Raw genomic sequence first — 13,521 nt, 5'->3', positions numbered from 1 at the left:
TTTTTTTTTTTTTTTAGCTGGAGTCTCTGTCACCCAGGCTGGAGTGCAGTGGCACGCTTATGGCCACCACGGCCTTGATTCACTGGACTCAGGGGATCTTTCCGCCTCAGCCTTTCAAGTAGCTGGAAGCATAGTCATGCACCACCATACCTGGCTATTTTTAAAATTTATAGTAGAGACGAGGTCTTGCCAAGTTGCCCAGGCTGGTCTTGAACCACTGGGTTCAGGCAATCCTCCCGCCTTGGCCACCAAAAGTGCTGGGATTATAGGCATGAGCCACCGTGCCCAGCTCCACCTTTTTTTTTTTTTTAAAGAGATTCTATGGTAGGTTTGAGGACCACAGTCTACACTTGTACTGTACCATGGCTGAAATGAGGCGCCTCTGAATTGTGATGTGGTAAGGGTGTAAAATAAACACTGAATTTCAAAGACTTCACAAACATGTAAACTATCTCAGGAATTTTTATATTGAGTATATGTTGAAATAATGTTTTACATATAATGGGTAAGTAAAATATGCTATTAAAGTTGATTTTGCTAGGCGCAGTGGCTCATACCTGTCATCCGAGCACTTTGGGAGGCAGAGGCAAGAGGATTGCCTGAGCCCAGGGGTTTGAGACCAGCCTGGGCAACTGGTGAGACCTCATCTCTGCAATAAATAAAAAAAAATCAGCCAGGCGTGGTAGCACACACCTGTAGTTCCAGCTACTAGGAAGGCTGAGGTGGAAGGAACACCTGAGCCCAGCAGGTCGTGACTGCAGTGGCTGTGATCATGCCACTGCACTCTAGCCTGGGTGACAGAAAGAGACTCTGACTCAAAAACTAAAATAGTTGATTTCACTAGGCTTTTTGCTCTTCAAACATGGCTACTGTGAGCAGACCCTTACCTGGGTGGCTCTCACTCTGTCCGATGGACAGGGCTGGTTCAGAGCTTCCCTCCTGTCAGGGGGATATGACTGTGTCTGAGAGGGCTGGAGGGGCAGGGCAGCCCCCATGCCTCAGCCATGACCTAATGAAGCGCATCTGTCTCTAGAGGCCTCCAAGCAGGCACTGAAGGAGAAGACCCTTTGTGGCTGGAGACTGGGGCAACTGGCAGTTCTGTGGGCGTTGTTGGGGGAAATTTCAGAACCGAAGGACAAAGAGGCAAGGTGTGTCTGGAATGCCCACCCTCCTGTGCAAGTGCGGATCTCTGTGTGGAGGGAACAAGCACAGACGCCTACCAGATAGGCCTGATGACCACTCTGAGGCCAGGGTGTGGCCCTCAAGGCCCCAGGTGGGACGCACCTGCTTGATCTCGTGGTAGTGCCCCAGCAGGGCGTAGGGACAGTAGGAGATGCTCATGGAGACGACACCCATGGTGCTGATGGTGACCATGGCGACGTAGACGTTGGGGAACATGGCCATCAAGGCCGTGCCGACAGAGAAGCCCAGTGTCCCCAGCACGTAGATCACCCTGACGCTCAGATCGTAGTTGTCCAAGTACTTCTGTAGCAGGGCTGCAGAGAGGAGCCACAGGGATGGGGACAGTGACCAAGCAGCTTGCTCTTGTAGGGCTCCCTCCACCATCCCCTCCCTCATGCCCCTGCCACCTCCCTGCTTCTTCCAGCTGAATCTGGGTCCGCTCAGGCACCAGCAAACATCACCTCCTCTAGGCCTGGCCCAGGCAGGCACAGCCAACATGCACCCCTAGAACGTGCTTGCAGCTCATGGGCCTACTTGGACTGCTGGGGCTCCAGCACCTCAGAGAGAAGTGGCCCTCTGTGGTCCCAGTCCCCATGAACTGACCCTTCTGCACCTCCCAGGACCTACCAGGTCAACCAATCCAGGCCTTAACCCCAGAACAATTCATCTCCTGGACCAGGACAGCACTGGGCAGTCCTGTCTCAGTAACAACATAGACGCTAGGTTTTCTCAGGGGTACCTCTCTGGTCTCCCGTTACCCTTCCTGACCCAGTGGCTCAGATGTCACCTCCTCCAGGAAGATGCTCTGCTGAGAATTCCTGTTATTTACCTCAGTCATCCTCAAGTTCAGATCAGGCTAAAATGAAGCTGACCTTCTCCTTCATGGTTCAGAGAAGGTGCAGGCAGGTGGGTCTGGCCCACATTCAACTTGGAGACCCCTAGCCACGGTAATGCCCGGTCCTTGGCAGGCCTGGGTATGCTGCTCCCAGGACAGAAGCCTGTCACCCAACTCTCACCATTCAGGGTAAAATAGTATCTGCAGGGAGAGGCCTCTGGACCATGGCAGACTGAACACTGCTCCTCCCGCTGCTGCCAGCTGGGATCCTGGTGGGCCAGGCCCTTACCCAGTTGTGTGCTGAGACCGGGGCAATGTGTCCAGAGGTGCCATCCACCTTGGACAGTGTCATGGGACACACGAGCAGGACGGTCCCTAAAAAGTGCTCAGAAACATGCTGCTCCTGGTGCCAGCCCATAGTGGCCTTCGTCCTAAGATGAAACAAGCGTTTCGGTGCTTCTCCCCAAGAGTTGGCCCTGCTCAGGCAGAAGTCAGGGTCTGACTGGTGCTTCAGCCTAAGGTGCAGGAGCCCCTCATCCGCATTTCCAACCGTGAGCCTTTTCCGGGGTGCAGACGCTCACCTGGCACACCAGCTCTTACCTGAGCAAATAGCACCGGTGGCAGCGTAGATGACCAGACCCCAGCAGCCCATCTTGACCCCAGCGTTGTAGTCATGCCAGGCGGTTGAGTTGGAGGCGGCCTGTTCCAGAAAAAAGAAGGCGCTGAGGATGCCACCTGTTCCCTTTATGGAAGGTGACAACTATGCTCCCAGAGAAGCCACTCCGAGCCCAGGTCACAGCTGGCAAATCACTTTATCCCTCCTGGCTGTGATTCGATGCTGCCAACTCCTAGCAAGAGGTGGCATCTTGGTCCCTTCCCCGCCGCCCCAGGTCTGGGCTGGTCTCTATACAGAAAGGAGGCCTGCAGCTTCCACCTTGGCCCATGTGGGCATGAGGGGGGTGTGAGATGGGTTAGAAAGAGGCCCCGCTGCCAAGCCCGTGTATCCCCAGTGCACCATGCTTTGAGGCACTCCCAAAGCCTCCCTTGAGTGTGGCAGGGGTGGGGAGGGCCACCCCTCCCAGCGTATGGGAGCACTCACCTTGGGGTCCCCTTCAAAGATGACCTGGCCCATGAAGTCGGTGTAGAACACGGCCTCGGCGATGACGGAGAACCAGGTGAGAAGGTGGCAAAGGCACAGGCGCATCAGCTCCTTGGGCATCTTCAGCATGGACAGCCACAGCAGGCGCACGGTGGTCTCGCTCTCCCCCTCCTCGCTCTCTGTGTCCCCGCTGGAGTTGGTGGCCCCGCTCTGGTTGCGATGGCGGCACCGCTGCCGCTGCCGCTTCTGCATGTCGTAGAGGTCGCTCATGCTGCGGGACGGCTTGATCAGAACCACCGCATTGGCCCGCCGGTAGCGGTAGCAGTGGGACCCAATCTTGCCATAGTAGGAGAAGGTGCTGGAGGCCTGCCGGCGGAACATGTGCCTCCGTCGCCGCATGGAGCCTGACGTGGCCGAGGGCTTCATGTCCACCCTGGTGTAACCGCTGAGGGCATCTTTCGGGGGGGAGCCACTCCCGTTTGGGACTTTAGCTTCATTCAAGTGATTATCGAGCAAGGTCTCGTCCTCCTTCACAGCTTCCCTGAGGAAGGTGGCCAGGCGGGGCAGCTTGGCCTTGGCGAGCTCCTGGCTGGTGCTGCGGGGGGTGGCGGGGTAGGAGGCGTCGTGGAAGATGGAGGGCTCAATGTCATGCAGGAAGAGCAGCTCGGGCTCCAGGTCCAGCGTGGCGTCCGGCACGTGTAGCACCGAGTCACTCTTGCTGCGCACGATGTCCACGTCCAAGTAGTCCAGGGCCAGCTCGTGCTCCGATTGCACCTCGTCCGGGAAGGCTGGGACAGCGCCATACGGCTCCCCGCCATCCAGGGCGCTGAGGCGGGTGGTGGGGGCGTGGGTGCCACCCAGCCTGGCCCCGGGCAGGGTGTCGGCCTCGTCGGCGCCGCGTTCCTGCTGGGGACTGTACTGCTCCTCCTCGATGCTGAAGAGGTGCAAGGTCACGGACACCGTGAAGACGATGGCGGCAAAGAAGAAGAGCACCTGGTTCTGTGTTCTGAACCAGTCGCCCAGAAAGGTCTGGGTCCAGTCCAGCCCACCCAGCACATAGCCGATGGCTCCACCGAGGCCTGTGTGGGAGGCAGAAGCAGCTGGTGAGCAGGGCGCGGGACACAGGGGGGGGAAAGCTCTGGAAGGGTTTCACCTTCCGAAGGGGGACCAGGGCCACAAGTTTTGGGGATGGAAAATGAGAAGCAAAAGAAGAAACTCCAGCTGACTCTAGGCTTGAGAATTCTGACCTAGCAGAATGTCTGCTTAATAAATTAAGGGCAGACTCACACCAGGAATGGACACAAGTCACATCTTGCACATGCCTCTGTACTGCGTGTCATTCTCTTAAGCGCATGGGGCGACATCCACCTGCTGGGTTTTTTGTAGAGACAGAAACCTGCCCAGGTGAAGGTGGTGGTCAGGGCAGGGCCTGGTCCATCCACCAGGTGACCACATCACCCCGGGCAGGCCTGGTCTACTCGCCCCTTGAAATTCCTCCATCCCTTGGTCCTACTAGCGAGGAGGGCATGCCCCCAGCTACCTTCCAGTCCCGAGACCCTGCCCACTGCCTCGGCGCACCATGTGTCCTGACAAGGCGGTGCTAGCCACAGGAACACTGGCCTCGCCCTTCCCTGCACTGGGCTCGGGATCAGTCCTGGCCATCCGGCCTCAGCACAAGTACGTTACCAGCAGAGAAGGCGTGGATGTTGAGAGCCATGTCCTGTTCCTCGCTGTCCACCACATCCAGGAGGTAGGCACGAATGGGCCCCTCGGTGGCATCAGCGCTGAAATCCAGGACCACCACTCCCAACACTGTGAGGACAATGCCGATGGGCTGCCGGGTAGGGACATCGCCGAGGGCCAGACCTGCACAGAGCAGACAGGGGACAATCAGAGCTTAGGCGCTGGCCACGCCAGGCCCCCAGAATCAAACAGCCACCTGGGTGTGGGGAGGCCATGGGGATACCACACCACCTCTTTCCATGCCAGTCAGGGAGTGGCACACATTGGCACAGACTCTTGGTAAAGAAGCTGGGCATTGTTCTTCCTGTTTCTGTGGTCTACAGCGTTGTTTTCTTCCCTGTTCACTGGAACTCCAAGTGCTTATGTACCCTGTATGTGTTTTAAACAGGGAGGGGTGCTGGGTGTGGTGACACATGACTGTACAATCTGGGATGCCGAGGTCGGAGGATTACTTGAGTCCAGGAGTTTGAGACCAGCCTGGGCAACATAGCAAGACCCTGTCTCTACCAAAATAATTTTAAAAATTAGCCAGGCGTGGTGGTACGTGCCTGCAGTCCCAGCTACTTGGCAGGCTGAGGTGGAAGGACTGCCCGAGCCCAGGAGGTTGATGCCGTGGTAAGCTGTGATTGTGCCACTGCACCCTGGCCTGGGAGTGAGATCCCGACTCAAAAAATAAAAAAGAGTTAGGGGAGAATGACCTCTTCTACCCCATCCATCATCAAGAGGGCAGTGGCTGTGTTAGGAGTACTAAGTCAGCCACTAAGAAGGGTGCACATGTGAGTGCACCATCCATGCTTTGCAAAGAAATCTCCCTGTGAAGAATCAGCCTGAGAAGGGCAACGCTGATGGCGATTTGTGAGCCAGACAGCACTGAAGCATCCAAGCAGACCTGCGGGCTGGCTGTGTGATGCACTGGGCAGGCTAGGTCTGGAAGGAAACGACACCCAGATACCGGGAGGTTTTCAAGAGAACCCTCAGAACAGCCTGGGTTCCAGGAGATGTGGTTCTGAAGACACGAGTGGCCTCACCGCACTCAAAAGTCCCCTTGAAGTGGGTTGCAGGCACCCCTAAGAAGTTGACCTCACACCACATCTCCGCCTCAGGAGAGTCTGCCCTGATGGCTGAAGCTAACCTGGGTTTCCACTTCACACCAGCAAGACAGCATGCCCTCCTGACAAAGCTAAGGGGCAGTGTGGGCTGAAGTCCAGGACCCAGAACCAGTCCCTAAGTGCATGATTAGCCTGAACAGACATATCCATTCCACGGGAGGCACGGGAAAGGGCTTTCTGACCAGCAGCACCCTGCTGGCCTCCTTGGGCCATGGGCCAAGTCATGCATGAGTGGGGGTCTCATTTGGGCAGAGCACAGCATTGAGAAAGACACATCATTCTCTCTGTACCTCAATAAACAGGAAGGGGAGGGCTACCCCCCAGGGTGATGCAGACGGGCCGAGAGGGCCAGCAGACGCCAGGACAGTGACACCCTGGACTTCTGAATTGGAGACATCACCCGGCTGGAGGGAGGCTGTCCTCCCTGCACAAAGGGTGCAGCTCAGGGGCTGATGCTGGGGCAGGGTCAGGCTGGGGACAAAGCCTACCCCACGGCCCCCTCCCCACCCCATCTGAGAAGTTGAGCAACTCTCGCTGCCCGAGAGGGTTCCTGGGGCGTCTCTTCCTGCAACCAACGGTCCTGACTCCCATCTGGATTGGGCAGACCTGGGCAAGTTCCTCTATTTCAGAACACAGAATATGCTCCTCCGCCTCAGAAAGTTGTTGCCAGAGAACAATGTTTTGTTTTTCACAGCTTTGATGGGTGCCCTCAAGACAAAAAATATTTTCCCACGTATACGAGCTGCTTTACTTCAAAACAAAACAAAACCAAAAAAAAGAGGGCAAAACAAAACCTGAACACGCGACCAGAAACAAATATCAAACTAGGTTCTGGACATTTTCAATACCGAGTCTAAGAAAAGGAGTATGCAAAAAGAAAAGATAATGTCTGAAATAATGCTGGAAACAGGACGTGGTGTCAGATAGGCATTAAAAACAAGCGATCACAACAGGAAGCATGTCCCTGTGAACAGGCTCCTCTGGCTTTCCCACATGGGCCTGCCCCAGCGCTGCCAGGCGGGCCTGTGTGACGGTCGCCGCCAGGGCGGCCGGGGAGGGTCAACCTGAGCCACCCGACCCGGCGGGGCAGGCCCTGCTCCCGTGCCGATGCCCAGCGTGGCAGAGACGCTTACCGATGGCAGAGCCATTAAGGAAGAGTGCCACGCCGAAGAGCACGCCGACACAGAGGGCGAGGATGAAAGGGCGCCGGCGGCCCCAGCTCAGGGTGCAGCGGTCACTGGCAGACCCGATCAGAGGAGTGAAGACGAGGCCGAGGACGGGGCTCAGGAACCAGGTGAGGCTGTAGTACTGCTCCGGAAGGCCTGCAAGGGACACAGGGGCCGTCACACATGCACACAAGGCGCTGGCAAGGCGGCCTCGCAGTCAGGCTCAGGGAGCCGCGAGGACACGCAGGGCACCGCAGGGCATTCACGTCTGTGTGCGTGCACACTCACGCCCGCTGCTGCTAGTCTCCCGGGGCGACTACACAAGGGTTTCTTTGAGGCCGGGTGATCTGAAATCAACCCGTCCCTAACTCGAAGCACCAGGTGGCCAGAGAAAAGCAACCAGGGCCTCAGAGCAGGTGAGTGGGCCCCCATTAGCCAGGAGCCCATCCTATAGGGGGAGCACACACTGGCTGTGTACACACCAGAGTGCCCACCCAAGGCTGGAGGTGGGAGGCTGAGACCCCCTCCGAACTGCTGGTGTTGACCAGGGCCTCTGGGGGCAGCTGAAGGTCCCTCAGGGGCAACAGGCACAGAGCCACAGTCCCTCAACACTGGACAGTCCATGACAAGAGCAGGACAGTGGCTGCAGCACCATAGAGATGCCCATGATTTTCTGGCTGAAAATGCACCGCAGCGGGTCTCACAGCAGGTCCACACAGCCACAAGGGGCTCTATTACCCCAGCAGTAGTTGCTCCGAGTGGCCACTGAGTGGGAGTGAGGGGACATAAGAGTATGTCTGGCTGGGGCCAAGGTGTCACCGTTGGCATTTGACAGTCATAATCACATTCACCCTCCTGGCTTCTCAGAGAGGTAGGAATTATTATGCCCACTGTACCGACAGGGAAGCTGAAGCTGAGAGGAGTTAGGTAATCTGCCCTGGGTCACATAGTTAGAAGGTGGTATCCTGGGATTGAAGCCCAGGGCTGCCTGATTTCAAACTTTGTCCCCCAGGCTACATGCAGCCTCCCTATCACACAAACCTAAATGCCCATTGGCGATCAGGTGGCTAAACAGCATGGTCACATGCTGGAGCACCACCCAGCAACTAGAACAAACAGTCACAGCTGCATGCAACAGTACGGATGAATCTCATATGCGACGCTGAATGACAAAAGGCCAGACACAGGCGAGTACATGCCATAGAATGACGCCTATTTTGTGACATCCAAAGGCACATCAAGGAATCTCTGCTGTGAGAAGCAAGGGTGCTAGGTGCCCTTGGGAGGGGCAGGGATAGAGGGAGGGTAGGTGGGTTTCAGGGCGGCTGTCTGCTCTTGACCTGGACAGCACACCCCAGCTAAGGTCACGTGGCGAGCAGGCACCCAGCAGGAGACTGAAGATCGGTACACTTCTATTTGCTCCACTTCGATGAACGTTTACTTCCAAAATAAAGGTGCTTTGGCACGCCAGCCACTCATCTGGCTAGCGTTTTACGCTGCCAAAGGTGTGAGAAGTGGAATATTGTGTTGAACCAGTAAGAAAAATAAACTTGTGTAGGAGGAGGAAATCATTTTCAAAGGAGGAGGGAAGCACCTTTTAAAACGATTGCTTACGTGCCCATTAAAATATTTATGCATCCAGTTGAAAATTTAAGGTGTTTGCTATGACCTTTACACCACGCAGAACTTCAGGAAGGTTGAATTTTATTCCTATGTAAAGTCAGCAGAAAGTGCTGATGTTTCAGGAAATGAGGCGTCTGCTGAGTGTGTTCCGCTGCACAGGCTGAACTCACATGGCAGGCCTGGGTTCCTCGTCTTTCACCAGCAGTTATGCAAAGAAGAAAGTGACAGCTGCCGTGGCTGCAGAGACCTGCCCATGGTCAACAATGTGTCGGGTGGCCTATTCTACAGAAATGGCTCTTTCTATCAAAATATTTAGTATGTGCAATAGTCAAATTTTCAGGAAGAATGGAAAACATTACTACTCCCAACAGACCCTTACACAGGTTGCTGCTTTTACATGCCAACAAGTCCTGTGACAGGTGGCCCGTTGCAGAGCAGTGGCATGAATGTGCAGGGTGCCACCTGCCCCAGCCCACCGTCTCCAGGGTGGGTGCCAGGAAGGGCTTTGGGTCTCCTGTAGCACCTCACTGGCTCTCACTTCCTTGTCTGGGAACCCCCTGCTGCTGTCACAGGGGTCAAACCCTCAGGGCTGCTCAGGGGTCATCCTACCAGGAGGCCCTCACGCCCCTTCCCGTTCCTGTCCACAGTGCCCACTCACTTTGGGCACTTCAGTTACGGTGTTTTCCACAGCGTGTGGAAGGCTCTGGAACCACTCATAAGCACTCCACAGAGACTGCGCCTCCCCAGCTCCCTCAGTTCTCTCCCCCGCCCATCCTAGTCTGGCACCAGCCAGGACCTGGGGCCCACAGAGGGCACAAACGCTTGTCAACCTGAACCAAACCACCGACCATTTCCAGTACTCCTCCTTCCTTATTGAAGGAAGATGAAATCTGAGCTTCCCTTAAGCCTGAAAAAAATTTTTTTTTAAAGCTTTTCTTAATAGAGCAGATCTGTTGATGACAAGTGCTCTTAGATTTATCTTAAGTTGCATTTTTGTTCTTAAAGAGTATTTTTGCTGAATACAGAATTCTGAGTTAATTCCCCATCCCAGAACTCTGAAGTTGTAACTCCACCGTTCTGAAAAGGTGGCTGTGGTCACCCACGTGACTGTTCCCTTGTATGTAATGTCTTTCTCCAGTTGCTTTCAAGATTTTCTGGACTGATGGCTTTTAGTCATCTGACTATGAGAAGGCTAGGTAAGGGTTTCTTTACATTCATCCTGCTCGGGGTTTCCTGAGCTTCATAGATCTGCCGATTTACGTGTTTCACCAAGTTTAGGAAATATTCAGTCATGTCTTACTTCAATTTCAGAGTTTTTTGGTCCCATTTTCTAGTTCCTCTCTTCTGAGGCTCCAGTTACATACTATATATCAGACCTTTTGATATCGTCTCTGTTTCCTGGGCTCTCTTCATTTCTTTTTTCAATCTTTGTCCTCTCTGTTTTCCATTATTAAATCACTTCCACTGACTAATCATTTAATCCACCAACTCTTCTGTCATCTCCAATCTGTTCTTAATACTATCTGGCTAATTTCCTATTTCAGATAGTGTATTTTTCCCATCTACGACTTCTGTTTGGTTCTTTTTCGATAGCTTCTATTTCTCTGCTGCAGTTTCCTACTTTTCATTTTGAGCATGTCTTCCTTTATATCCTTGAGCTTAGTTGCACATGCCTGCCTGGTAATTCCAACATGTGTCATTACCGTGGAGTCAGTCTCCACCGTTCTTTTCTCTTGAGTTAAGAGTCACCTTTTCTTTCGTTTTTTAAAAAAACATGTCTAGTGATACTGAACTGTATCCTTGACACCATGAATGTGTTATAAAGACTATATTATGCTCCTTTGAAGAGTGTTGATGTTTTTGTTTAACAGTTAACCCGGCCGAAATCAAACTCAAAACTCTGTCTACTCTGCAGTGGCAGACAGCAGAAATCTCGGTTCAGTTCTTTTAGATTTTGTCAAGCTACTGGAAATCTGTCCCATAAATGCACATTTCAGGAATCAGTCAGAGATATGAGCAGAATTTATACCCAGGGTTTGGGATACCTCCATCCTAATGCTGCCCTAGACTCAGGTCTCAGCTTCTTCAAGAAAGCAAGAGTGTGATATCTACCCGAGTTTCAGCCACCCTGCATGGCACCAACTAAGGCCTTCAGGTTCAAGGCCATAGAAAGTGGGAAACCTACCTGTGCAGGCTCCTCCCTCCAGCTATCTGCCTCCTTCCTCATTCCCTTTCTCTGTAGCACTCTGGTGCCTTCTGTAGTTGGTTTTTACGTTGTCTTAACTGCAGAAAGGCTGCTCTGATGAGCTACTATGCCACACCCTCTGCTGAGTTTCAGTCACTAATGGCAAGTCATTACTTTACTCAATCCTCCTGACAACTTAGTGAGGCAGGTGTCACCGGCTTTATTTCACCCTGTGCTGTAACCACCTGCTTTCTGCCCAGCTTTGTCACACTGGAAGCTCTGTGAAGAAAGGGCTCATGCATGTCTTGGGCACCCTTCTATCTCCACAGCGGCACACACACCATCTACTGAACCACAGCATGCCATTCAGCAGCTGTCAGCTCCTGCACCCCATGCTGCCCTGTCTTTGCGAGTCGGGCTGACCCTGCAGGGTGGTGGAGTCATGCAAGGTTATGTGGTGATGAGCGGGTAGAGAAAGCTGCAGTCATTGGCACGGTCCAGACAGGACACCGTGGCTAGCTGGTGGCAGAGACCGCTTCCTCCCCATGTCCTGAGCATACTAGGCCGTCCCACTTTCTGACTTCTCAATGTCCCACTGATAATGGCAATTTTGTGATACAATTTATGGAACATCTCATTTTATCCTCACAGACAAAGCTTGTACTATAAACCCCATCTTTCTGGTGAGGAAATGAAGGCCCTGAGAGGACTGCCCATATATGAACAGTAAATGCCAACCCAGCAATCTGAACCGCACTGCCACCTCCCACCTGGTACAGCCAGCTTCTGGCCTGGTCTTGTCTCTGCAACTGGCTCTGTGGCCAACCATAAAGGCCAGTGGCAACCCCAGGGCTGGTGTGAGTCCCGAGATGGGCTCTGAAGACAGGTGCCATCATCCTGCCCCAAAGCCTCTGCTGGATGGCTGACCTGGGAGTGGGTGGCACTCTGGGCACCTGCCATCAAGCTGAGCCTCAGAGCTAGAAGCTGCATTCAGGGAGCAGCTAGTGAGGAAGGCAGAATGGTAGGATCGACAGAGGGCAGGCGGGAGTCAGAAGGACAAATACAGACAAGTGCCATACAGCTCTGCGACCTGCGTGGGCCTCAGATGCAGCCTACTGACCTACAAGCAGGCAATGAATGCCCCTCTGTCCTTAACAATACAATTTGGCACAACCACTGGCAGAAGCTCCAGCCCCAACGTCAGCCTCTCCAGTAGGCATCAGATCAATAAGGCAGAGAGGAAATTATGGGGCTTGAGTTGTTCCTTCAAAATTCGACCTCTGATATGGAAGGGCACACGCAGTGACTAAGTACTTCCTTCTGGTGATGGTTGTCACTACTCCTGCTGTGGCCAAGTGCTGAGAGGCCACAGGGCCTACTCATCAAAGAACTGTCTGCCCATAACTATTCCCTTTCCTCCTCATGCAGACATTTCTTGAGCGTCTATCCTGAGATAGGCTCAGCATCAGTTGGGACACTCGTGGACAAGTGACCCTGAAAGGTGAGGAGACAAAACTGTTTCTATTTGAGACGCTCCTTTGAAAATCAGGCTGCAAGTCGCCTCAAGGAGAGTGGCCCAGGGTGAGCAGAGCCTAGCACGGCCCTAGGAGAGCGCCCTATGGCCTCAGATGCACAGCGGGCGTCTGGCAAGGGACAGCAGGCCCGGGCATCTCCCACCACAGCACACGCCAGCCAGTGTGGGCAGACAGGCTTGCTCACGCCTCTCCTCTGGGACACCTTGTAGGTTGATGGATGACTGAGGAAACGGGGTCTGTATGCCTGCGTGCCATGGTGTGGGCCGGCAGGCGTGTGCTTCGCCGAAAGTACTGCTATCATTCTGAGAGGCCACAACACACAGGGAGTGAGGGGAGACTGAGGCACAGATAAGACCACAGCTTATAGCACTCACCCCCATACACTAGAGTTTGGAGATTCAAATGCAGCATCCCCGGAGTTCACAGTGTGACCCCCAAATTGTCCGTATGTCTCTGCACAGGCTGCAAGGACCTACCCACCCCAGCAGTTTCTCACTGGTGAGCTCTGGTTCGTGGGGCTGGCCGTGTGTCAACAGCAGCCTCTCTGGGAGCAAATGCTAGGGACCTGTGCAGGGATTGTGTGGCTGTCTGGGGAAGCCTGTGCTCTATGGGCACGTTCCCTTACAAGCAGGGACCTATCCTGTCCTGCAGTGCTGGCAAGAATGCTACAAAGGGGTTGCTTAAGGGACAGTTCACAGAGATGAACTGGGAAATTCCGTCATTCCTTTCTGCAAACAGGCATACCATCCAAACGAAAATGGTCATATAATTTCACCTGAATTTAGAAACATGTTTTTCTGCTCATCCAGGCAGCACTCACTGACCCAAGTACTGGCTAGTGAGGACGGTGAGGAGGAGCTACAGGGTGAGACTCAGCTACCTGCTCTAAAGGGAAATGCTGACCGCCCTCGGGCTTCTCCTGATCCGGCAAGCTCTAGCTTTGTGCCCAGAGCTCTGGGAGACAGAGCACCCCTGGACCAGGTAGCCTTCACCACCCAAAGGGAGTCTCTAAGCCCTCAGGGACAAGAAGAGTGGGAATCTTTG

At 54.0% G+C, this 13,521-nt stretch overlaps 1 protein-coding gene across 1 annotated transcript in view; it reads right to left on the bottom strand.

Moving 5' to 3' along the window:
- Positions 1 to 13,521, bottom strand: part of SLC45A4 (solute carrier family 45 member 4) — a 54,824-nt gene that overhangs the window by 2,668 nt on the left and 38,635 nt on the right. The window contains exons 3-7 of the mRNA XM_008073162.1: positions 7,102 to 7,290; positions 4,803 to 4,982; positions 3,117 to 4,195; positions 2,618 to 2,717; positions 1,285 to 1,496 (exon numbers count right to left, since the gene is read on the bottom strand). Coding sequence (XP_008071353.1) covers positions 1,285 to 1,496; positions 2,618 to 2,717; positions 3,117 to 4,195; positions 4,803 to 4,982; positions 7,102 to 7,290 — 1,760 coding nt within the window. The remainder of the gene's footprint in view (positions 1 to 1,284; positions 1,497 to 2,617; positions 2,718 to 3,116; positions 4,196 to 4,802; positions 4,983 to 7,101; positions 7,291 to 13,521) is intronic.

This window comes from Carlito syrichta, unplaced genomic scaffold, assembly GCF_000164805.1.
Source record: "Carlito syrichta isolate Samal-C Ts95f unplaced genomic scaffold, Tarsius_syrichta-2.0.1 Scaffold315705, whole genome shotgun sequence".
NCBI lineage: Eukaryota > Metazoa > Chordata > Mammalia > Primates > Tarsiidae > Carlito > Carlito syrichta.
This window is presented reverse-complemented; position numbering and strand designations above follow the sequence as displayed.